A 27,478-nucleotide genomic window follows, 5' to 3' on the forward strand; every position below is an offset into this window, starting at 1 on the left:
CATGAAAACCTAATGTACAGACAGAGCCCTCTATGTTTGATCACAGAGAATTTTCTCTGTAATTTGAGTTAAGAATACACTGACTATTGATCGTGATTTAAATATGTTGAGCTTTTGTATTTTGTTAGAGTTATAAAGAAATACAATATGTAATTTTAAAATTCGAATGCTATAAAAACAATAAAATTTATGAAAGGAGAACTTTTCTCTTTCTGTTTCAAAGGAAAAATCGAGATGCTATTGAAATGTAAGCATATACTTTCCTTGAAATATTGAAAAATAGAGCATTTGAAGTAGGTGCCTCGGTAGCGCAGTAGGCAGCGCGTGAGTCTCATAATCTCAAGGTCGTGAGTTCGATCCTCACCCGGGGCACGAACTTTTTTTTTATGCTTTTTTGAAAGTTCTAATTTATTTTAATGTTATAATTGCTCTTACAATTAAATCGTCATTGCGTTGTTGTTTTCAGAAAAAGGTTGCTTATAGTTTTTGCTTTTTCCTGGTTTACGAGGAAGTATTTGGTCAATGAACAGTTTAAATGGGTAATTGTTTAGAAATGAGGGGCCAAAATTAGTGAAAAAACAGGATTATTTACGGAAGAAATGAGTTGATAATGTTGAGAAAATATCGTACAAAATTTTTCAAGGCAGTAAAGTAAAGGTAAAGGTAAGTGGAAGTGATTGCCCATTTCATGTCGAGAACGGAACCCAACGAACCCCTACATGGCTTCTAACCCTTCCTACTACTACTACTGCTGCTGTTGCTACTACTACTACTACTACCACCACTACTATGGATCATAATTTAACGTATGAAACCATAAACCGAACGAATCGGAATAGAATATCGCAAAAAAAAAAAAAAAAAAAAAAAGTGAAAAAACTGGCCCCCCAAAGCTAAACAATAGCTTTCAAACGTAAATAATTGGAAGTTGTAGGATTAATTTTGTTGTAGAGTATTGTTGGAGATGTTTTCTGAACTTAGCACACTTGTGACCGTGCAACAATAAGGCTTTAGGATTTATTGGCCAGTCATTTATGCAGTATGTTAGAGAAAGAGAATTCTACCCCCACCCCAACTTCTAGAATTCCCTCCAAATTTTTGGGTATAGGTGTAGCATGAAGGTGATGAAATATACTCTCCCTATAGAGTTCCGTATAGATCCTTTCCTGAAATCGACGAGATTGGATAAAGCAGTGATATTACCTACATGTATATACACATAGATAGGTGCGCGCACACAGATAACTCCATTGTCAATAGTGCCAGCAATGGAATTGGGAAAACTCAGTGCCAATGGGTACAGCCTTCCTAGAAGTTAAGGTAAAACGAAAGAAAAAAGGTAAATGTTTAGCAGACGGCGTCCAGAAGGACGTAAAAAAAATTCAAATTTACGGGAGAAATGGAAGGTGTAAGTACTTAGACCTAACATAACCTAACCTAAACTAACTTATACTAACCTGAACTAACCTAAACTAACCTAATATTAATAGAAATAAGCGAAATTCTATGATTTTTTTCGATAATTATGCTGAATCCCTACACTAATATAACCTAACATAAAGTAGCCTAAACTAACCTCAACTACCTATAATGTGAAGAGAAACTACCTAAATTGTAACATTTTTTTTTAGAGAAAAGAGCTGGACCCCTTCTGCTAAACATTGTCCAAAAAAAATACTACCTATGGAAGACTAAGTATCAATTTTCAACTTAATTTTTAAAAGTAGTAACAGTCGGACTTTCCTGTCCGAAATGCAGTTTCCGGGTACAGATCTACCTGATACGGAGGTTCAACAGATACAAGTATTTTACTTCTCAAATAATACATCTATTATTATCTGTATACGACCAAGGGTGCCGATCCTGAGGGGCGAGGGGCCCGCCCCCCCCCAAAGCTCATGTGGGTCCCATGTATTTTTATGAATATGTATTTTTTATTGTTATATGTATTGTTGTATGTATTTTTTAAGAATGCCCCCCCCCTCCAAAGTTACAGAGAAATCGGCGCCGTTGTATACGACCTATTCTTGCTATGTATGACGTAGCATTCCAACTAATATTTTTCTTTCTCAACGAATAACAATTTCCTAAGCCTTTCAATCGGTTTATTTAAAGGCGTTTAGAAATTCACATTTAAAACTATCTTCATGGTTATATAAAATCAAGGGCACACCATGGAAGTGGTCCACCGGGTCTGACCTCCCCCCTCCTCCAAACTTCGTAGCTCGACAGTCAGTACTACACTTTGTTAAGAAAACTTAGTTCCTTTAGAATAGAAGAGAAATTGTTGATATGCTACCTTAAACATTTTATCTTACGCTACATTTGTACTGTTTCTTTTCCTTTAAAATAAAAAAGGTTGTATTATTTTTGCTGAGTATATAGTGGCAGTACTTTGATATTGCTTATCGTTTTATCGACTGTAGAATAACAGCAGTTTCACTATACTGGTGGACCCCCCCAAAAAAAAAACAAACTTCGGACCCCCCAACATAAACTTCTGGGTGCGCGCCTACATAAAATGCATTTGAAGTATTCCTTCAATACAAAATAATAATAATAATATAGTGGACTCTTACTCGCCCCTTGTTTAACCACCTTTTGGCTTAATTGCCCATATTCCCCGAAATAAGTCATTTTCATTATCAGCAACGTTCGGTGCTCCACAGTAATAATAATGATGAAGTATAACAGTGGCGTATTTACGATTTTGTTTCGGGGGGCTTTGCAAATTTTATTCCTGGAAATATGAAAATTATCCAAGATATTTCATTTACTTTAAAATAATAAATATAATTTCGTGGGGGGGGCTCAAGCCCGGAAGCCCCCTTAAATACGTCAGTGAAGTATAATTTGTTTTTATGGGATGTATCTCGTTACGAAAATTCTGTTTCATCTCGTCTCATGGACAATACTTCATCTACTTTTTTCTTCTTCTTCTAGGGATTTTGTTGTTCCTGTCCACAATATAAAAGTGAAATGCTTCCTCAGGAAAACAAGAAACAAGGTGAAACATCAACCACAATTTCTTCTGAAAGTACAAGTAAATTGATTTCCTCATCACAATTGTGGACATCTGAAACCACCAATGAACCGACCTTTACCTCTGTTACGCGTAACGACAAATCAACTATTTTAACCGACAAACAATTAAGCACAGAGACAGAACCAAAAATAGATACGACAAATTCTGAACAATTGTTAAAATCAGAACCTGTCAATGATTTTTATTATCCTTTCGCATTCGATAATGCCGAAGAACATACGATTTTCTATAATGATGAGGGTATCGAAGGCACCAGTGCTCTTGAGAACGAAGAAGTATTGTGGAACGAGGAACCATTCCCAGAAAATCTAAGGGATTATAATTTAGACTATAATCCTCAAGGAATTGGAGATAAACAGTATGACCATGAAAATAATGAGCTTAATTCTATTTTGTTATCTCTGAAAAAGGACACGAATAATAAATTACCGTCTGAGTTAAGTGATCATAAAAATAATGTCGCAAATCTTTATAAAAAGCTTCGCGATCACAAAGGAATTATGAATCAAATTCTTCCATCAAAAGACAAACAGCCTTCTTTAAATATCGAGAAAAAATTGTCAGTTGATGACACTTATGAAGCTAAAAATATACGTAAACCACGATCTGCAGAATTTCCTACAAATGGCGACAATTTGCAGCCCGAATCAAGCATATTTCAGTTAAGTAAGCATCCAATACCAAATAATACCTCTTTGAAACATAGAAATGAAAATTCAACTTTTCAACAAAATGAAAGTTCAAATAAAAATCCAATGCGAAATAATATGTTTAGTAATTTCAAATTTATTGATGTACCAAATGAAATTAAATTAGAAAATTATAATTCAACTACATCGTCAACAACAAGTGACCCCAATATGTTTCCATTTGATTCTTTGAATGCCTCAAACACAACGTTCAGCGTACAACACATTATGCCAGACAAGAAACAGCATTCTGTGGGGTATATCGAAAAAGATTACCAATCAGATAAAACTTTTGTAGAAATGACAAGTCCACCAGTAACCACAACTAAACCAGAGCATTTAGGAAAACTTTTATCTGAAGAAGAAAAGAGTGTAATATTTCAGAAGAAGGGTGTTGGCTACAATGAAAGGCTGGGTAGTCCCGTAAAAGTCGAACAAATACTTTCAAGCGCTGTGACTGAGGCACCAGCGACATCTGTTAATAATATTCATCAACATTTCACCTTCCCACATAATGACGCTTCCACAAAAAATATAATCACTGAATCAAAACAACAACAAATCGTCGCAACGATCAATTCCATCCAGAACTTCCAGGAAACAATGGAATCAAATATAAAAATTATGAATGGAAGAAGCATTCCAACAATGGAGTATACTGATAGCGTAAAACTGCATGGAGGAATAATCGCCGAAAATCCAGATAAAAGGAAAATGTACAGAGAAGGAAAACATAAAATTTTGCAAAGCAGATCTGAGTTGAGTTGCAACGTTCACAATTTGTCTCCAAATGTTGGTCTCGATATGCCGGATACTGCACACTGTCTTCGATTCAGTGATCATTGGTAAGTATATGGTTTAATATTATTAATATAATGGTTTAATTTAATTAATATTAAAATTTTTAATATTAATATCGATATTACTTATAGTTTATTTGCTACACCAAGATCGCTAGATTATAAATCAAGTAACTCCCTATTGACTCAGAACGCAACTCTATATCGAACTGGGACAGTACACATTATAAAAACCATGCGTGATAGCTAATCGGTATAGGTCGACAGCAATGACTTGAAGTCTGAGATGCTGAAATTGCAGGAAATTATAAACTAACACGACATTGTATTAGCATCTGTTTGCATCAATTGATTAAGAATAAAACATTTCTAGCTATTGCCTTCCGTATTTGATAATGTTATGTTTTGTTACGAAATATTTAGTTATAATTTCAGCTCAGCCAACGATCAAATCATTTTTGTCGGGCTAGTGGTGCCCACTCGAGACGAAATGAGAAATACGGTACCTTTTTAAAATCGAGACAAGACTAGAAATTTCACTACTCCAACATTAATGAGCAACACTAGTTCATCCAAGTCTTAGAACTCAAAAACCGCTTTGGTGTTACATGATTCACAGTATACAAAGTATAAATTAATAGAATAATTGTGCGAACACAATGAAGAGCATTTATCAACGTTTTAAGATACACAAATCATTACACAATATACTCTAGTAACAAATGTAGTGTAAATGTTGTTATATCACACACTTGATGGACCTCTCGTGACGCAGAAAAACTCTGATAAATTGTATGGGCTTAAATTTACAAAACGAAACAAGGAAAGCTGGAAAAAACGAAACTACGAGGGGGGGGGGCTGGAAAATTCATGAAATTACCAAGAAGAAATAAAAATTTAAACATATCATTATAGTCATTACAAAGGTCATATATTGTGAACCTCTCACACCGTATATGATCATTTTATCATTGTTATTTCTTTTGTTGCAGGTTCTGTAAGAAGATATGGCGGAGGATCTAAGGAAATTCAAGAAGAATAACCTTTAAAGTGTCATCAAGTTTTTTTGTGGTGCAAGACAAATCCTCTATGGAAATTCATAAAACTTTGCAGGATACTTTGGGGGAACACGCTCCTGGATATAAAACAGTAGCGAAGTTTGTGAGGCGTTTTAAGACTGGTCATCGTGAGACTGAAGATGAACCTCGCTCAGCCAGGCCTTCAAGTGCGGTGACAACGGAAAACATTGACAAAGTGCATGACATAATCATGAAGGATAGGCGCATATCGATCAAAAACATTGCTGCGTGTGTGATGATATCGCGTAAGCGTGTGGGTTCCATAATAGTAGAACATTTGGACATGCGGAAGATCAGTGACAAATGGATCCCAAAATGCTTGAATGCTGACCAGAAGAGAGCACGAGTGCAGATGTCACAGGAAATTTCGCCAAAGTTTCAAAACCCTGGGGAGTCCTTGCGCAGTCTGGTGACAGAAGATGAAACATGGCTGCACTACTATGATCCAGAGACTAAACAACAATCCATGGAGTGGCCGACCGAAGAAGTTCCGAAGCCAAAGATCAGCTAGAAAAGTGCTTGCATCGGTGTTTTGGGATAAGGACGGTGCCATCCTTATCAAATATCTTAAAAAGAGTGAAACAATCAATGCTGGGGTTTATTCCAACCATTTGGTTGAGCTCAAGCAGGCTCTTAAGAAAAAACGCCGGGGAAAAGTGAGCAGTGGTGTTCAGTTTCTCCAGGACAATGCACTCTTCCACAAGGCTTATCAAACCATGCAATTGCTGGTGGATCTGGGCTTCACCTGCGTATTTCACCCACCCTACTCACCTGATAGGTCCCCTCCGACTATCACCTCTTCCCACATCCCAAAAAAACATCTCAAAGGGAAATATTTTACATCCGATGAGGCACTCATTGCGGAGGTGGAGAGCTGGTTTGCACAACATGACAAGACCTTCTATTTGCAAGGGTTAGAAATGCTTCAACATCGTTGTGAAAAGTGTATTGAGCTTCGGGGGGAATACGTTGAATTGTGTATTAAAATGGTTCTTCCAGGTAAATTTCTTCTTGGTGATTTCATGAACTTTCCAGTCTCCCCTCACAGAAAGAGTTCTACGAGAATCGAGATCAGTCGAGACGTCTATAAGCTTTATTTCTCGTCTCGTCTCGTGACTAACACGAATAGTCGGAGCGCATACCAGGAGCGTTCCATCAATGGAAATAGTGGAAGCGCCATTTCCCGTAAGTAAGAAGAATAATGTATTAATATAAACTAGGTGAACCTGCGCTGTCTACTCAGAGCATCATTCTGATATGATCATGGATCTCTTTTCCACTTCCTCGCTGTGTCCGTGCATGCCTGTTTACACACATAAGTGAAGGACAGAACTACTCACAAAGGGAGAGAATTGCTATAAACAAAGATGTAAACGTAGCTGTTAATGTATATATGTTGTGTTGAGTTTGTGTCAAACTTGGAGATGTGACAGACGATGTCAAATGGACTTTTCCCCTTATAAATCCGTATCCGTCTGAGTATGCCTCATTGTGGCTCTTGAAGCCTTTGAGGTTGTTAACATGCAATAGGTTTTCCTTTTCAGATGTAAGCAAAGTGCCTGCAATATCTCTCAACCTGCTCTACACAGCTCCTCTACTGGTTGTCTAACAAAAGGATATGAACCTTTGCTTCGACCTAGCGACAATACTAATCTTATGGGCTCAAAATGACCCATAAAATATTGATTAGAACAATAACGGCAGTTTTTTTATTTAATTTTGAATGAGTACTGGCAGCTCTACACAAAGTTTGAAATTGACCAGTGAAAACAGCATCTTTCTAAAGCTTGTGGATTCCGAGATCTCATTGTAAAAAGGAATTGGACACAAAAAATATAAACTTTATTTGACCGCAAATATATAAACCTAGAATTTTAATATATAGACAGAAAATAGATAATACAATAATGATATAGGGATGATGCATCAGTAGGGATGCGCACGAGATGAGTCGAGACAGGATTTTCCTGAAAAAATTCGAGTCGAGACACGGCTCTTCCAATAGAGCCGAAAAAATCACTTGTACAGCACATTTTCGAGACATCCCTATGCACCAAATATTCGTAATAATGCATTAAAAATAACAGTTCCCCTGAATAGTAAAGCCCGTTACACTATTGTATACTATCTTCTGGGACTACACCAAAAACTATTAATCTGCTCTACTTCGTTTTCCTTCATTCTCTGTGGTTCCGTTTGTTTTATGTACTGTTGTTTTTCATCTATTCTATTTGTAACACTTATTTTCATGCCTTCCTTCCTAATCTAATGACTGGAGCGAGTATCTATGGTGTACCAGAACTCGGTTCGATTCCTATCGGTTTGTGAAGTCAAGTGGTCTCAAACGTTCGGTAATATTGATTGTAAGGCGAAAACCCACAATATGTTCGAGCAGTCCCATTAAAGAGCATGCATGTTTTAAGCTGCTCTTAATGTTATATGTGTGGGTCACTATTCACGTATGTGTAAGGGTAAAAACGCGGAATGAAAAAAACTCAGATGCTCAACAAACTGAGGTATGATCTGTTGATTCAAAAATAATAAGTAAATAAATAAAAGTCGGAAAGCATCGATCATATTACAATGGTTCAGACCTCACTTTAAACTGATCATCTTGTCCCGCATAACATCGCCGTTGACAAAGGACAAATATAAGTGGAAGTGTCAGTGTAGCTACACCACGTCAAAAAGTTTGGTTAGTCACAGTGCATACAATGTGGAAATTGAAGTTTGAATTTTTGAATTTCAATATTCCATTCTCCACTCATAGATTTATCGAGTAGAAAGCTATTTAGTTTCATTTTAGCATTGTATTTCACAGACATAGGGCCGGCCAGAGGCGATTTGCTGCCCGTACAATGACATTATTTGCCGCCCTTCTCTCTTCAGAAAGAACAAATCTTTAAAAGCCACGATTTTAAATATGCTACCCCCTCATGGACATCGAAGGGAAGGGGAAACAGTCGCACTCAGAAAGGCCTAAACAAACAAATTTCAGAAAGGCCTCAATCTCGTTGTGTTTTCTTTTTCTTTAAATAATAATCCATTATATTAGTGAAAGATAAAGCAATAAACTGCAGAGGAAAGATGGTAGTCCTTTTTATAGAATTCAATATCGAGCTTCAATCCCCAATATATCAGTTTGCAATTCCAGTGCAACTAGCTCTTTTATCATCATTTCTTGATTTTCCTTCTGCATATGTTAAGAAATTAAAAAAAGAAAAAAAAAATGTTTCCACCTTCAATGATAAGGAATTTCTTTGTGACAAAGACTAGTTTTCATATCAAAATTGTGATAACTAAGTGGAACATATGTTCTTTCGCTACTGTTCGAGAATTGAGTTCTTGTATTTTACAACAATCAAGCAATTCATGCTGGGATTTGTTTGACCATTTGATTTACCACTGTCCATGTGACCTTAAACTAATGCGACCTAAACATGATTTATGAACGGAGTGTTCAAATAGAAGGTCAGCTTAGTAAATTTAAGTACCATCATCATGAAGTCTGTTTCCAACGGGAAATATTTATTTTAAATAAAATAGTTATGACAGGTTTTGCCGTCCTGTGCAAATACACGTATTGCTCATATGGTAGAGCCGGCCCTGCATGCACACAATAGTATTTTTTACATCCTGAACATTATACTAACCCGCTAATCTGAACAACACTGCGGGTAGTCTATCAGGTAAGGATGATATTCATAATTACTTCCATACGAATAAATGGGGAACCGATTTTTGATTGTCCATATCTTGGGATCAACTTGATAGATTGCCTTCATTAACGAACTTAATCCCCAATGTTTCACCTTCTACACCCTGGCTAAAATTGATGGTGATCCATTAAGAACTACTTGAGAGTTTGTGTTTCTCAAACGGATATACACAGAGTAAATAAGTAAAAGAGTTTTTGGTAAAACAACTAGTACAAGGTTTTTTGGTAAACTTCTTAAATATCAATCAAATCAAGTTACAACTAGTTTTATGACATGTTCTTAAAGATTATTTCAGTACAATGCAATATTTCAGAAAATCTAGTAAAAAAAAAAAAATATATATATATATATATAATCTGAAAATAATGCATAGGCCTAATTAAATACAATATCATCATTCAGCGATGTCCGTACTTCCCTCCAAGTACAGTACTTAACCGCGATTTCTGAAAATTAATTCAATGTAATGTGATAAAACCAAGATAAGTTCAGAGGCGGATCTAGCACGAGGCCATGAGGCCTAGCTCCCAGATTTTTTAACTGTCAATAATAGTTGAAGGTATTTATAAATTTTTGAAAGTTCGTAGTAAACTCATGATATCCCTATTATAGTTTGGGTTCTGGTTGCCCCCCGTTTTTACCTTCTAGATCCGCCTGTGGGTAACTTGTATTGTAGACTAAATTGTATTAAAGATAGCGTTGTTAAAAGTGTAATTATGGTATAATTAAAGTTTGATCGTGCCATTTTCAATGAAAAATCTCCCCTCTCCCCTTAAAAAAAAAAACTTATGGAGGCAATCCGAGTCCTAAAACCCGCCTGTGGGAATCCCTACCTTAAAATGAAATTCCGAAAATATGAAATTTTTGAGTTTTACGTCCCACGGTTATGCCGGCTAGGCTAAAGGAGACGGTGATTATGGGTAATGAATGAAATGGTGGAATGAAGAAAGTAGGAGGAAACGGAGGACCCCGAAAAAATCCACGCACAAAGTGAATGTCTACCACAAAGTTCACTTGGCGGGGGCTTGGATTGAACCCCTAGTGCTCTCAACGGGTCGGGTCGGGTCGGGTTGAAGACCGACCCGACCCGACCCGTGACCCGAATTGACTGACCCGACCCGATGACCCGACCCGACCCGACAACCCGACCCGTGATCCGACCTGATTGACCCGACCCGACAACCCGACCCGATCTGACCCGATTGACCCGACCCGAGTGACCCGACCCGATAACCCGACCTGAGTTGACCCGATTGACCCGACCCGAATAACCCGACCCGACAACCCGACCCGACCTGACCCGACTGACTCGACCCGAGTGACCCGACCCGATAACCCGACCCGACTGACCCGACCCGACTGACCCGACCCGACAACCCGACCCGAGTTGACCTGACCCGACCCGACCCGTAACCCGACCCGAGCTGACTCAACCCGATCCGTTTTAGAGCACTATGGTCACAACACTGGGTGAACACCAAAATGCACTCCCATTGGGAATTGAACCCGGACCACGTGTACCGAAGTCTTACACGTTAACCACTAGCTAGATCAAGCGGGGATTTGTATATGCATCTTAATGAATATTTGGCACTTTTGAGGTTTGGTTATTTCTTTTTATAACTGATACCAATGTCCGATGTGGGAGAAATTTATTTTTATTTTTATTTTATTTATTTATTTATTTTTATTTTATTTTTTTCTTTAGTTCTATGTGACGAAATTTTTCTTCAAGGTCAGTGTTCTCACCTGCTGGGACGGCAGGGCGTCTTCTCGGAAGGCAGTAGCAAGAGTCTCTTGGCGGAGACAAAAGGAAATCGTTTAACTACAATGATAAGGGTTGAGGAAACAGGAGAACACCTGTGATTTTTTCCAACCCTTCAACTTTCATTCCAAAATAGGTTCTTATGATTCCGGGACCCGTACCACTTTTTCTTTCTCGGTAATTAAAACGTATTTTACAGTATATATAGTTGCACGTAAGAAGATACATAATATGAATTTAAAAATACAGGTTGATATTTAATTATAAAGTACTAATTTTATTTCATCACTTTCAGCCAAACAAATGAAATTCAAACAATTCGCTCCCTAGGTCTTGGTCATCAATACTGCGTCTTATTCTTTGTCTTGCAGTCTAGTCTTGGTCCTGCATTTCGTAGTCTTGGTGATCTTTCATGCTATACAAGAGCCAAGAATGCTCACCTCATCGGTACAAATGAAGACCAAGTGTGATTTTGATTATGGTATTTCATACTATACGGAAAGCTAGAAAATACGCTCATCGCTACTTGGTGATCACCAAAACAAGGCCAAGAGCAAGATTACTATGCAATTCGTCTTGCATATCCAATCTTTATCTTGTTCTTGTATCGATGTCCTTGGGCTTGGTGAAATAAAATGAAATATTCACTTTAAGCAGGGGTGTAGCCAGCAGGTTCGTGTAGGAAGGGCCCGTCGTTTTTGAGGGGGAGCAGCTACAATGTACAAAGCAAAAAATGTGTTGCTGCTAGTGTTTTTCAGGCCTAAAAGAAAGGAAAATTTTGGTTTCCTTCTGGAAAACTAAAAACACTATTTTATCTTATTTATTATTATTATTATTATTATTATTATTATTATTATTATTATTATTATTATTATTATTATTATCCATAAATTATATTCAAGATAGTTTTTATTATGCTTAATCAAGAACTACTGCCCGGGACCAAACGCTATACTTTTGTGCATAACTATAAAAATAACCAGAAAGTTCTGTCCCTTTTCGTGGAGGTCTGTGTTCAATTGGACCTCACACCGTGAGTTGAATGCGAGTGGAGATAAGGCGAACGTCAGTTGTTGGTGTGGGTATATCCAACATACTACCTGGTTGTGGCAATTCAGATACACAGTGAACTTGCGTAAAGACAGAGGGAACATGGGACATCCACAGAGCGTCATAAGAGCATGTATGCTGAACGAGTTCAAATGGAGGTCAAACGCCGCTGTAGCGGGACAGAAAATATGCCAAGCCTTTGTTGAGGGTGTCGTGACGACGCGGACAGTGCAGCAATGGTTTAACAAGTTTAAGGACGATGACCAAACACCCGAAAACACCACATGCCAGAAGACCAACACATGTACGTACAAAGAGGAACTGGGACTACAATTCAGTGTGTGGAGAAACCATTCGGCAGCACATCCATTAAGTTGGGAAGCACTACAAGTTGGGTCTCACATGTTTTGACTCCGGGCCAGAAGGCAACGCGGCAGTTGCATGGGTTTATTTACTGTTTCGGAGCCATTTCTGGACAGGGCGTTGACATGTGATAAAAAGTGGGTCCTATACGAAGCTCCACGGCGCCGTCATCATTGGTTAGCATCCCATGAACCGATTTCAAAACAGCCGAAACCAGCACTGTACCAGAAGAAGGTCCTTCTGTGTGTTTGGTGCATCGTGCATCGGGAACTGCTATCAGCTGGTCAGAGTATCAATGCAACTGTGTAGTGTCAGCAGTTGAGCTGTGCTCAACAAAAACTCAAAACTCTGGAGCCATCACTTCTGAATTGCAAATGTGTTCTCGTTTACGGGACAACGCTAAGTCCCACGTGGCTAGGATGACTCAGGACACCATTCTCCGCCTTGGATGGGAAACAATATTGCAACCACTATATTCCCCGGGTATTGCACCGTCCGATTATTACCTGTTCCATTCTTTGGACAATCACCTTAGAGGCCGCCAATTCAAATCCCTAGTAAAAGTCCAAAATGCACCTGATACCTTCTTCGTTTCACGGCCCACCAACTTCTACCGCGATGAATTCCATGGCCTTCAGGAACGTTTTCAGAAGGTCGTCGATGTTGATGGGGACTATTTTTGATCTTGCAGGTTAGGTGACGTATCGATGTTCGAAGGTGGTGGGTGAAAAAGCAACAAAACTTTTCTTGATTACCTTTTTATTTAAATTTAAGACCTTGTATACAGAACCTATGTACACAAGATTGATTTTCTTTAAATTTCACTTAATTTCTTTATAGTTTCCTGACAAAAATATTTATTTATTATTCGTGACTAAAAAAAAAAACAATTATTTTATTACACTGAGTAGAAATAAAAGAGAGCGAATGAAATCCAAACTGAATAAAAACATTGTTTCTCACCAAATTTTCCATTCTCTGTCTTTTAAAATACTTGTTAAAGCATATAAAAATATAATGTACTTACAAATCAGTTTAGTACCTTTGTTTTATGGCTGTATTTATAATATCTTGTTAAAATGTTTGTCTTTAAACTGTCAAATATAAATCGCAGTAAATTGTGTAATCTGCTGTCACAAAAATGTATCCTATTTTTCGATCGGTATGGAAAAACAATATTTCTCCATACTATTTTACCGTATATTATTGTCAATAATTTTGTTACTTTTAAATGAAGAAAGCGAGATAATTTTACTATGATGTTTTTAAAGCTGGTCATTTGGGGGGGGGGCAGGAAACCATTTGGGGGGCCTGGACCCGATGGCCCCCCCTTAGCTACACCCCTGAGTTTAAGGTCCCTTGATTCTGCTTCGAGGCTAAGGGATATGGTGACCATGAGAAATGAATGAAATGGTGGAATGAAGAAAGTGGGAGGAAACAGGAGAACCCCGAGAAAACCCACTACACGGCGTTTCTCCACCACAAAGCCTACTTAACACAAGCTGGGATCGAACCATGGACACCATGCACCAGAGATGAATTCTCTACCACTGAGCTACCGCTGCCCTGCTTGGGCTTGGTCGTCCATATCCAATCTTTCTTTTTGCCTTGCTTAAACAACTTCTAGTTTTGTTCTAAATCCAGACTCCATATTGGCTAGATGTTAATATTACAGTCGATTGGTAAAATCAATCTTCCACATTTAAAAATTAAAATACACACAAGTACAAAAATAAGCATTTACCATAAAAACACTAGCTGCAAGTGTTCAAAATACATTTATGGCTTCTATAAAATCAATTGAAAATTGCTATTTTTAATTACGCACGTAGTGTAAAACAGCAGTTTTCGACTCCAGCCGAGTTTAAGCTCAACCTAAAATTAGTTGACCAAAGTAAACTGACCCGACCCGACAACCCGACCCGACTGACCCGACCCGATAACCCGACCCGACTGACCCGACCCGATAACCCGACCCGAGTTGACCCGATTGACCCGACCCGACAACCCGACCCGAATAACCCGACCCGACAACCCGACCCGAGCTGACCCGACTGACCCGACCCGACAACCCGACCCGATAACCCGACCCGAGCTGACCCGACTGACCCGACCCGACAACCCGACCCGAGTGACCCGACCCGAGCTGACCCGACTGACCCGACCCGACAACCCGACCCGAGCTGACCCGTCTGACCCGACCCGACCCGACTGACCCGACCCGATAACCCGACCCGAGTTGACCCGATTGACCCGATCCGACAACCCGACCCGAATAACCCGACCCGACAACCCGACCCGAGCTGACCGGACTGACCCGACCCGACAACCCGACCCGATAACCCGACCCGAGCTGACCCGACTGACCCGACCCGACAACCCGACCCGACAACCCGACCCGAGCTGACCCGTCTGACCCGACCCGAGCTGACCTGACCCGACCCGACCCGTAACCCGACCCGAGCTGACCCGACCCGACTCGGGTGGGGTTGGGTCAACCCGACCCGTTTGAGAGCACTACCCGTGACCCCAAGCGCCAGAGGTGAACGCTCTACCACTGAGCCATCGCGTCCCTAATTAATGTTCTGTTTTTACGAACATTTATAATTGAAATAAAAATATAAAATGTTAACACTTTTTTCCTTTTTTAAAAGGTACAAAGCATACACAATGGATAATCCTATTCCAACTCACGTTTTATATTTGAAAATCTTTGTGAGAAGATATTTACCAGATGGCAGCACTCACTTGGAAGACCTGACGAAAGATGGAGAAATTAAGTAAGTACAGAATAGAAAGAAGACAATGAAATCTGCTTCGGAAATCAAAAGTTCATTAAACAAAAGATACAGCATAAGCACCTTGTACTTACTGGCTCTCTTCAACTAGATGAACCAGTGGTCTATTTACGATTTTGTTTCGGGGGGTTTTGCCTGGAAATGTGAAAATTCCGCAAGATATTTCATTCACTTTACTATAGTAAGTAAAATTTTGGGGAGGACTTAAGCCTAGAAGCCCCCCTTAAATACGCCACTGAATGAACAATTCTTGTAATATATCTACGATATTCACTTAGACCCTATAATTTCCTTGAGTACTAAACTTTTTCCAAATATTTTGTTTAAGAGGTCTGCTAGAACGTTCTACGATATGTTGTTTTACGAAGACATATGCTCAAAATTGAAAAATTCGCAAAATATCATCTCTCTATGACTTACGGTCCCCGAGATATGGCTCCTTAAATCTCCCGAAATCGGAAATTTTTGGACCAATATATCTTGGGAACGGTACGAGTGAATTCTGAATTCTGAATTCAATACCGGTTTTTATAGTCGCTTAGATAAAGAATTACACTCTACATGCCATTTAAGTTTAAGTTCAGCCGCATTAGCACCCTGGGGTAGTGAAATTGTGACATGTAATAAAATTGAAAATGATCGATATTATTATCGAATCCATAGTTTTCAGGGCCGCTGAAATGATTGACGCTCCTAATGCTGTTTACGTTGTAAACCCATCAGTGTCCATTTGGTGGGTTGGGGGAGGTGGAAAATAAAATGTTAAAAATGATTGAAATTTGTGTGGAATTCATAGTTTTCCTGGTCGGGAAAACGTCTGACCCGTTTGAAATGATTTTTGGAAGATAGTTCAAGCTCCGTTTTTTAAATCAAATCAATATGATTCAAAGCGTATTCTGTGAGGGTAAGGTTTCTCAATATTTATGTTAAAAGTACGTATTGGCGTATTTTTATCATTACACTTTTATTGAAATAAAAGACCTAAGGAGGGGGGATTCAAATATATCTCATAAAAACTATTCTCTCCGTGCGAAGAACGGGCATTTCAGCTAGTACACATATATATAATACACTTTTTTTTTTTTTTTTTTTTGTCATATGTAGGTTGGGAACTGGTGGCAGCAGATATGAAGACGCTAATCATACAATTTCGTTGGTGTATTCAAGTGAGGATAGCAACCTTCGTTACAGCTTAAATCCTTCTGATAATGTGTTGCTGGTTCCAGAAACTGAGACAGAAGAAAACACTGCATTCAAAGGTATCAAATATTCTTTTTATGTATGGTATCTTATAAATTAAGTCTTTTAATCAGTATACGGAGAAAAATGCATAATCCAGTCGGCATGTAAATGCTGTTTTTACCAGGCTACGCGCGTCACCACATTAAGTAATGTTGGGTCAGCCATAGTACGATCTACACCACCGGCCAGCGAAAATTTTGTATTGTGGGACCGCTATTTCAAATCTAGAATTAACGCCATACCCATTCCGACGGTGGTAACTTGCGTATATAATGTTGTTACCACCTTCCTACGACTGTCCCCCCCCCCTTGGTTCTTTCTAAATCTATGACTCCCTATATTACGAGAGTAATAACACGTCATATCATTCTGTGAGAAGGAAAAAGAGGACAGATGTTTTTAACATGAAATCCAGCCGCCGAACTCCAGACTTGGCATGGTGTTCCCACCTGCTGTACTTTTATACATGAAATTACATTACTTAAGGAGCGCACCCTTGTAAATACGATGTATCCACACGGAAATCCTAGTCCTTTTTTTCTCAGTGTAATTATAGTGTCAAATTCATCTGTGGCAGAGTGCTTAACGTGAGATAAGAAAACCAAAAACACAATTTAAGCATAAATACAAAACTGAAATCAAATTATGAATGTTTATTTATGATCATAAATATAACTTTGAACACTTCTAGTCTAAGTTTAAAGTATTTTTTTTATTTTTTACTTCATTTTTCCTCAAATAAAAGAGCGGATTTTTTTTTTTTTTTTCGATTCTGTACTGGAGTGTCGTTCCTTCCTCAAAAGTTTTGCTCCGCTCCGGTTCCACTACACCCCTGTTGGTTTCTGCTAAATGTTAAAAAATGTGAAAATTAAAATTGAAATAAGGTAAAATAAATAAAAACTTATTCAGTGGCATGAGTAACGACGTAACAATCAATAATTATACCTAAGTGCATTATCAAATTGTGCTAGTATCTCGAGTGTCCCGTTTATATTATTATTCTCTAAATTTGGCCACCCTAGCTAGTCACCCTTTAGACAGGAATAGTTCACTAGGATTTTCTAATATTACCAAAGAAGAAATGTGAAAGTGGGATGAAATAATTCTAGAGTTTATGCTGTAAGCAATTTGATTAGGGATAGAAGAAGCAAGTTCAAGGTCTTATATCATATGCTTAATGATAATGTATAAATTGGTGGGAGAGAAAGTGATTATTAGACAGTGTTGCCACAGTCCTAGCTCTGGAGAGGGCTGAAAAATAGTACCAAATTGAAACAAAAAGGGCTGAATTCATTATTTTTATACCAGTGTAATACATGGTTCTATAACAAGAAACTAAAAGAGGTAAAGTTCTAGAACACTCCCTCCCTCTTCCAAGAGTCCAAATCAAGAAAGTGGCCTTAAAAAAAATATTTTTAGAAACATCCAAATAGGACCTCGAACAACCATGGAAGTTCCAGGGGTGCCCAGAGGTGGGCTATGACCCAAACTGAGTCATTGGAATATTTGGGGGGTTAAAAATCTATATAAATATGTTTGAGGGTGTGTAAAAATTAATCGAAAAGATTTTTTCATATAAGACCACCTACGGATAGATAATAGGGGGGTGCGTCATGGACATAAGTGGGGTGGGTACCACTGATGGAAGTAGATAAAACTTTTCTCTCACGTAGGAAGTATAACATAGGCCGGAAATTAAAAGGAGAAACAGTTATCATTTTCGGTATGTACTGTAAGGAAACCAAACGCGCCTCTGTTTCAAAGTGACCAATAAACCAAAACGGTATTATGCAAAAAAAGACATAAAACGAGGAACAAATCAATCATCTCCGAGTCAGGGATGAGTTCAGGGGGTAGCCCGGGGGAATCTCCCCCTCGAAGAAATTTAACCCTCCCCCCCGGAGAAACTCTCAAAATTTCAGTCACAAAATGTAGAAATTACTTTACCCAATTATTTGCATTTCTTTCCGTGCACGTGCAGACGAAATCCGATCTCTCAATATTCATATAAATGACGCAAACCCATTCTATATAAATATTAAACATGTAACATCTAAGATAGAATACCAAAATAGTCAATAAGATCTGTATTTCTTAACGCTATGACCGAGTTTGGCAGAACACGATATTATCAACTGTTGAGGAAAGGTTTGTATTTTAGTAGGTACTATACTCTCGCCCTATATTATAAATTAGTAGGTAGCACTAGCACAAATTGAGATAGGAAAGGAAAGATAGGGAAGATCTTTCGATCATTCCATATGAAGGGTAAGGGGAAAAAACAAGGAATGTCCATGCATGTGCTTTACCGCGTGCTTTGTCCTATCTGTTGGGGACTCTTGGTACTATTTGATTGTATATGCCATGCACGCGTAGATGTAGAAATATCCATGTGAAAAGGGACGAAAGATTTAATAACCCTATTCTTTGTACGTGATTTCCAATATTAAAATGCCGTTTTCTCAAAAATGTAATTTTGTGACATTCCTTCTTTTTCCCCCTTACCCTTCATATGATCTCTGATGTCAGCAGACTTCAGTTCTTGAAAATGTACAGTTCTTGCATTATTTGAAATAGAGCGCCTAAATCCCACTTCTCGCATCGGAAGTAACAGACGTAAATGTGTTTTACGATTCTTAAAGTAAACACACCTTTCTTTAACTAAAAATAACTCAATTAAAGGGTGAGATTCAGAGGGATCAGGGAGAAACAGTTATCCCTCTTTGGTTAGAGATTTATATAGAATTTATCAATATAATAGTAGTATATAAGTGAAAGATTGGGATTGAAGGTGACGAAGATCCTGCTCAGTGCCGTGCCATGGGGGAGGGGAAAGCGGGGCAATGGCTCCGGGCGCCGAAGTAAGGGACGCAAAATTCGGGAGGGAAAAAGAAAAGAAGGAAAGAAAAAAGGGAGGAATGAAACACATATGCACATGTGGGCATGTGCACATATATAAAATGAAAGGGAAAAAAGTAAAAAAAAAAAAAAAAAGTGCTCGAAATCAAGGAAAAGCAGGTTTACTTTTTAAAATTTTCTCACCTTTCGCGGCTGATCTGTCGACCTCACTCACATGTATGGGCTGCCGTCGTATACTCTCGCCACAAGCGCTGATTTTCCACGACACGCCACTAATCCTACTGAAGATTTCGTACTCTAAGCTATTGATGTGTATGCAATGAAGAAACCAAGGCTAATATGCTTTATTTAAAATCAGAAGTGTGAGAAAGAATAATAATATTTTGTTAAGATATTCTTATGTATGTTTGTTTTAGGACAAAAAAAATATTTGTGTTATTTTAGATCTTTTTTAAAAACTTCTAAATTAGTAACAAACAGTAACTACTGAATATAGGAAATAGTAACAAAAATAGCTACTGTAAATAGCAGTTAAAGTTTAGTCTAAAATACTTTTGCCAGCCTTTATTTAATGTTTTAGGTAAAATTAAACGATTTTTTAAAAATTATAATCTCACATTGAATATTTATCAGCAAGTAGTCTCAATATTAGGTAAGATGTGCATGTGAATAGAATTGTTAAATATGCTGCTTTCTTGCAAAAATACAAAAAAAGATCCTGTCCCCCTAGGAGTTCACATTCCCCCCGGGTGAAAATGTCTGAATTTAACACTGCTCCGAGTTAGTGTGTAAACTATGTCATAATAAAATATTAAAATATAAATTATTGCACTTTATTCAGGCTTATTTCATGACCAAAGAAGGTTAATAAATTGACATTTGTAAACAATGTAAAACCGGTCCAGGATCCTAGAATCTTCCCTGAAAAACATCACAACACAATATTATTAATTTTAGGTCACAATGGCTGAACTGATTTAGCGTAATTTGTTTCCCGGTATAGTTTGAAGCGTTATGCAGTGCAACGTCACAGAATGAATATTCAACAGCATTTTTTTTAAGAGTCCAACACACAGTATGAGTAACGTGAGATGTAGGAAAAGTCTTACTGACACTTTTGAAAATGTGACAAGTATATGTTAAATGGTGCTGAATTGAGTAGAATCGTACCAACCTTTTCGCAAAAGGGGCTGAAAATGCCAGCGTGGTACCAACGGGCCGTTGAATGACAAAAAGGGCTGCATTTGGTACAATTGTACCAAGTGTGGCAACAGTGTTATTAGAGCAACCCAAAAGCATAAAAAGCATAATAGCAATTTAGACATACGGTTGGTATCTTGAACATGGTTGTGGTTGTCTAAGGATCCAGAAGAAATTAATTTTAAAATCATGATAAGGCATATTTTTTTTTTAAAAAAAATAAGGCATAATTTAAAATATATAGCACAATTCTTGGTAAATTCTGTTTAACTGCAAGTTTAACATACTGTATTAATATCTTTTAAAACCAATATTTACAACGCAAAGTTATTGAGAACATAGCAATGCAACAATGAAAAGCTTATTTTTATTCCTGAGAACATAACAATGCAACAATGAAAAGCTTATTTTTATTCCTGTAAACTTCTTGTAATCCTTTGATGTGCAGAAAAGTATAAAAAAAGAAAAGAAGAAAACTTTCCGCCAACAATGAATAGCACACAAGAACTCCGCACTGTATTGTTATGTGTACTAGGGACGGCCTTTTTCGAAAAATCTGTTTTTCGATTTTCGGAAATTTCATTTTTCGTTTTTCGCTTTTTCGAAAAAAATTCATTTTTCAAAAAATTTCGTTTTTGGAAAAAATTTTCATTTTTCGTTTTCGAAAAATTCATATTTTGAAAAAGTATTTTTCGAAAAAATGTGGCCATCCCTAATGTCTACCTCTTGAACTTGAGCATTTTCTGTATTTTTTGGTGGCAATCTTTTACTTTTCCTTTCTATATATAGGCCCCTATGCGCCTCTAAGGTGCACACAAGTGAGAGAAAAAACTGATTCAAGCAAAGGATATCTCTTTACAGTGCATTAAGTAGAAAGTTCATTAAATATGAAAGAAATTGGTTGTATAAAATACTAATAAATAGATCAAGATATTTAGAATATTTAATATATAGTAAATATTATACATCACACACCATTAATGTAAAACAGTGATTGGAATTAACAATAAGGCATAATAAAGCATAATTTGAAAAAAAAAAAAGTATAATGTGAGTTGCTCTAGTGATTATACTACGCGAAGTTAGCACCACAAGTTCTCAAAGCTGTTTGACATATTGCTAAGAGATGGCGCAGTGTGTAGAAAGTATAGCAGCCTTATCGAACGTGGTCCAAGTTAGCATGTTTTCCTGGCGCTCTTTTTCAACCACTCTTCCTTTACATTATTGATATAATAGGAGCAAAGCGAACATATTTTTGAATATCAAAGTTAAATGTTTTCCCGGTCATTCCTTCGGAAAAGAAATTTTTACCGATATTTGTGCACAATTTCAAACAAATGGTTAAACAAAGAAAGAATGCTTGTTGGTAGTAAAGGAAAAATAATCTCACAACAAACTCAAATCAAGACCGTAGCCAGTGGTGGTGCTTTTCAGCCGGTTCGCACCGGTTCTCTAGAAACGGTTCTTAAAATATTTCGAGTTCGCACAGCCGTTTGTTATACCCAGACATAACACTAAATGTTACCCAGGAAACAAATAACTATCTTTGTTTTTCGAAATTCTTACAACTACAATTAAACATACGATCTCTCAGTACAAGGTATGTGTCTATTTCTTAATCTCAAATGCTCAAATATCAAGAATGAGAACTGGAAGCACATGAGTGTAATGGTAGGGTTATTTATATTCGAAACAGATATATATCATTACCAACAATTCTTGATCCATTGCTGAATTAAGGTCTTCCAATATTTTTGACAACCACGTATCTTGGATAATTCGTTTCGAAGATATTTGCACTGCTGCCTAATTTCGTGACACCTCCTTGTATAGAATGTCTCTACTGGTCGCATGCGATATCCAGTTAAAAAAAAAAAAAAAAAAAGTTTTTGTCTATAGTTTGTTTCCTAAGAAAGTTCTCTCTCTCTCTCTACAGGAATAAAAGTGCGGAGGAACGCGGTGGACGCCATCCACCCACCTCCAAAAAATATGTACGGCATCCCCCCAGTTTCTAAAAAAATTACGATGGGCCGATGGGCAAAGATAGACAAGGGGACCGTTTGACGTCATGCTCCTACCTACCGTCCCCCTACCTTTTCAGATCCACTTTTACCCCTGACATACATACATATATATGTATATATATATATATATATATATATATATATATATATATATATATATATATATATATATATATATATATATATATATATATATATATATATATATATGTCCGTAGCCAAGACATTAAGAGGGAGGGAGTGGTGGTGAAAAGAAATACGATTACCAGATCTCTTTTACCTGGACAAGTCCTGTTTTTCGTTCCTTAAAAATGGTCCGGGTGGGTTTTGGGGGGGATAATGAGGAAATTAATATCTCACTTTTTGTGTGCAATTAATATTGCAAACGTCTGGCTCTAATATTTATTAAGAAAGACAGTGTCATAATTAAAAAGGATGACATTGTCTAAAGTAGAGTGTACAGTATATCAAATGTTTCATTTATATTAGGTGGCGCAAGGAAATATTTGGTGGTAAACAAAAGCATGCTATCTGAAACTGGGGTAGATTGTGATAAAATAGGCGTTGGATACGAAGCCTTCCGCAACCAAGAAAACAGATGTTCAAAACCCCGTGACTCCTGTTTGGCAAATCAACCTCTTAGATTATGGCAACAGGATGAGGTAAGTATGTAAATCATTAGCGTGTGCATATCTTCAGACTAGGAGGATCAGATATTTCATAGCTGAGTTCTTTTTCTTTTTCTTTTTTTTTTTTAAAAAGTTGATATTGAACCTAGTTATACTGCTGCCAAAATGTCTTGAGCCGCGGCAAAAATGCGAACTAAAGCTCACACACTCGACACACCCACGCGTTGAGCCAATAAGGGTTCAGTTGTTGCTAAACGAGAGAGCCTTAGCGAAAGGGAGTGGCATTCCTTCAGCCGATAGCAGCGCTGGGAACGGAAGACTACATGTCAAGTCAATGTGGTATATCTATGGGATTGTGTGCAATGATTTCTGAAATAACTTCTTCTTTCTTTCTTCTTTCTGGGGGGAGGAACGCTTTTGTCACTATGGCACTTTGTACCATTATCTTTCTTCTTCTTTGAAACACCATAAACGCGATGCAAAAATGATGCCACTGTCTTAAACAAGGCTTATCGGCATTTTACAGAGGTAATTAAATGTATATAATGTAAAGATTTGATTAGTAGAAAAATAGGATTGGTAAAAAGTTATAAGTATAGAAAAAGTAATAGAAAATCGACAAAGTACGAATTATAAGGTAAAAAAAATAATGAAAAGTAAATGTTACCAAATTAGGAAAACAAAACGTCAAAATCGAGATAGTTCAGACAATCAAGAGTTGGAAGAAGGTTAAATACCAGATGGACAGTGGTGAAAAGGCGGGGAAACTGGGGAATTATGATGAAAAAAGGAAAAAGTGTAAAAGAAAGGATTGGGTGTATGAACGAGCAAATCTACAAAGAAGATACGTGCAAGTGTAATTGTGTGAAGGAAGTCCCATTCGACCCCTTCCTTTACACAGCACCACGGGAGCACGATATCCACTAGTCTGTCCCTGATAAACTCCTCTACCGGTGTCCTCTCATCTCTGCACGACAATGATGCATTATTATTAGTAGTAGTATTGGCCTATTATTTGTAATAGTAGTGGTAGTAGTGCCAATACGTAACAGTACTGTAGACTAATAGTAAACATTGTTGGGAGTTAGGAATTCCAAAAATAAAGTTGAAAAGTACGTTTCCCCACCAACGTAGTATGTTGGCCAACCAACAATATATCATCAGTTAGCCAGCAGTTTCAACCTACATATACTGCCAATCGTAATTTTTATTTCTTTCGTAGGTGTTATACGTTGGCAATTGGTTGGCAAATGCTCCGCAACGAGACCAATTACAACATAGAGCCAACGTTGGCAAGTGGCCAGCCGACAATTTCCTACTGTTCAACACATCTATCAGATAATGATATAATTAAACGATTATTATTTTACATTCCTTTTTTAAAAATGATAGAAATTGTGTTAAAATCCTTAAGAATTTACCGAAAATGATCAGTAAATACAGATAGACCTACTAAGAAAAACTAACTAAGAATTGGCATGACAGCTCTTATCACATAAGCACCAAAATTTTACAAAATGAGATATTTCAACTGGGGACTCTTCAAACCTTGCTCTGTTATCTGACAAAGCGGTAATTCTATCTCTAGTTTTAAAATACAAGTTTTAATTATCACATTAATATATATATATGGCGTTTTGGGAATAAACCGACAAATTTCGCATAGGTGTTCAGGATCTCAATATAAGAAAAGAAGTTTATCTTCAACTTTGGTCGGAAACGCCTAATTACGAAGATAAAGCCAATTGGCGGTGATTAGCGGAAATGGTCCAGGGGTGGTTATACTGAATAAACAATCAACAAGCTTCGTACATTTTGTAATATTCGGTAGAGTAACGATACACTGTTTTCCCTCACTTTTTTATCATTATAAAACACGTTTATACAGTTTATATACAAGATTACAAATAAGTAATTCTCTAAAAGTTCTTTCCATTATAGTTGGACCTCCTGCCCGTTGCAGCTCGGAGGTTTGAGGTTTACTGGCAAGAATGATTCTGTCCGTTGCAGGCCGTTGCAGTTCAGAGATAAGGTTGATATCTCTTGCCCGTTTCAACTCGGAGAAGGGTGAGGATACGGCTACTTCTTGTTCCTTGCAGCTCAGAGCTAAGGTTGGTATCTCTTGCCCGTTTCAACTCGGAGAAGAATGAGGATACGGCTACTTCTTGTCCCTTGTAGCTCATAGATAAGGTTGGTATCATTTGCCCGTTTCAACTCGGAGAAGGGTGAAGATACGACTACTTTTTGTCCTTTGCAGGTCAGAGCTAAGATTAGAGCAATCTAACGCGCCCGATGCAGCTCTGAGTGATAAGTAGGATATGACCAGTTAACAGTTGATGTCTTCTGCCTGGAGGTGTCCGTTTTCATAGCCAGTCTTTGGAGGAGGAGCCTGTGGAGGGGTTGAAGGAGTCCCCTTCATATTTCTTCGTGTACTCTTCTTGTCCCTTGCAGCTGAGAGCTAACACTAGAGGAATCTAACGCGCCCGATGCAGCTTGGAGAGATAGGTAGAATATGATCAATTAACAGCTGATTTCTCCTGCCTCGAGGTGTTCGTTTTTATAGCCAGTCTTTGGAAGAGGAGTCTGTGGAGGGGTTGAAGGGATCCTCTTCGTATCTCTTCGTGTTTCATCGGTGACGGCATCCGTCGGCTCTTGCTCGTGCTTGTGCCGAAGAACGTAGTTTTGTTTACTAATAGGACTACGAGAAAGTTATTGTAGTATTCATAATTTTAATACAAGAAAAAAGTTTATCTACGACTTTGTTTGGAAACGCCTAATTACAGAGATGAGGCTAGTTTAAGGTAATCCATACGATCAATTCCACCCTTAATTGCCTTAAATTAACCCTATCTCCGTAAATAGGCATTTTCAGGCCAAAGCCAGAGATAAACTTTTTGTTCATGTATTGAAGTCTTAATGTAAGGTTGATCAGTTTATTCCCGGAACACTGTATATAAAGACTACACTTAATGTTGTTGCAGGAAGCAAGAAAGATGGGTCGTAAAGGAAAATTCATTTTAGAGAATTTTGGATCAGTCCCACCGAATCCTATGAAGCAAGATCCGAAGACAAAGGAACGTTATCTCTCCTTAGAATACCATCAACCTCACCAGAGTTCTGTAGACTTTGAGCTGAAAGCTAACGGAAATGCGGTTATTCGATCAGGGTAAGTGTTCGATAGCATAGGAATTAAGATTAGAAACAAGAAAGAAATAAGTAACTTTAATAATAATAATAATAATAATAATAATAATAATAATAATAATAATAATAATAATAATAATAATAATAATAATAATAATAATAATAATAATAATAATAATAAATGGGATAATATGGATTAGGAGCTTCGTTTTAACCTGGACCACACTCTTTTCATTATATACGAGGCGCATCCAGAAAGTAAGTTTCCCACGCGTTCCATAGCTAAGAAACCGTATGTTGCGCGAAGCGACTGCGTTCACGTAAGATAGTAAGGTCTTATCATGGCGCATGCACCAGCGGAACTTCCCTATTGCTCTCAGCAGCGTCGTGGCAGTGATTAAAGATGGACGTTCCCATTCCAGCTCCCGCCGCGTGTGAAGTGCGAGCAGTGATAAAGTTTTTGAATGTTACAGGGCATAGCGCCGATTGAAATCCATCCTCAGCTGTGGCAGGTCTATGCGCCTAACATCATGAGCAAGCAGATGGTGCTTTGCCCGGCCTGACACCAAACAACAGATCTCCTGCAGCAGTTCGGCTGGGACATTTTGGATCATCCACCGTGTAGCCTGGACGTCGCTCCGAGCGATTATCATCTGCTCTTACACCTCAAGAGATTCCTATAAGGTCAGCATCAGTATTTTCAGAATGACGGAGAGGCGGAGGAGGTTGTCAAACACTGGTTCCACTCTCAGCCGGCTGAGTTCTATGACACAAGTAATAGATAAGTTGATCCCATGGTATGACGAATGTCTGAATTCCGGTGGTGAATATATTGAAAAATAGCTAAGCACATCCTGTATCTGGTACAATAAATGTTTCCATTCAGTTGTGTTTTATTTCTGTTCAAGGCCTTTGGGAAAGTTACTTTTTGGATGCGCCTCGTATTTCAGATATGATTAAAAAAAAGAGACAGAGAGAGAGAGAGCACAGTGTAGTTGAATGTAATCAACAGATAAGGATACGTTAATGCAGCTGCATCAGTAAAAGCTTGAAGGACATACATTAATAATT

General features: G+C 37.8%; 1 protein-coding gene and 1 non-coding gene across 2 annotated transcripts in view; both read left to right on the top strand.

Annotated features, from left to right (window-relative positions):
- LOC145664837 (uncharacterized) overlaps window positions 1–27,478 on the top strand; it is a 101,319-nt gene that overhangs the window by 12,269 nt on the left and 61,572 nt on the right. The window contains exons 4-8 of the mRNA XM_081731842.1: window positions 2,944–4,580; window positions 15,166–15,291; window positions 16,414–16,568; window positions 23,124–23,296; window positions 26,245–26,429. Of these exons, the coding sequence (XP_081587968.1) occupies window positions 2,944–4,580; window positions 15,166–15,291; window positions 16,414–16,568; window positions 23,124–23,296; window positions 26,245–26,429 (2,276 nt within the window). The remainder of the gene's footprint in view (window positions 1–2,943; window positions 4,581–15,165; window positions 15,292–16,413; window positions 16,569–23,123; window positions 23,297–26,244; window positions 26,430–27,478) is intronic.
- TRNAM-CAU (transfer RNA methionine (anticodon CAU)) lies at window positions 300–372 on the top strand. Its single transcript has one exon. It is a non-coding gene; the product is annotated as a tRNA-Met (tRNA).

Source organism: Thermobia domestica, chromosome 11 (genome assembly GCF_964235325.1).
Source record: "Thermobia domestica chromosome 11, izTheDome1.hap1.1, whole genome shotgun sequence".
Taxonomy (NCBI): domain Eukaryota; kingdom Metazoa; phylum Arthropoda; class Insecta; order Zygentoma; family Lepismatidae; genus Thermobia; species Thermobia domestica.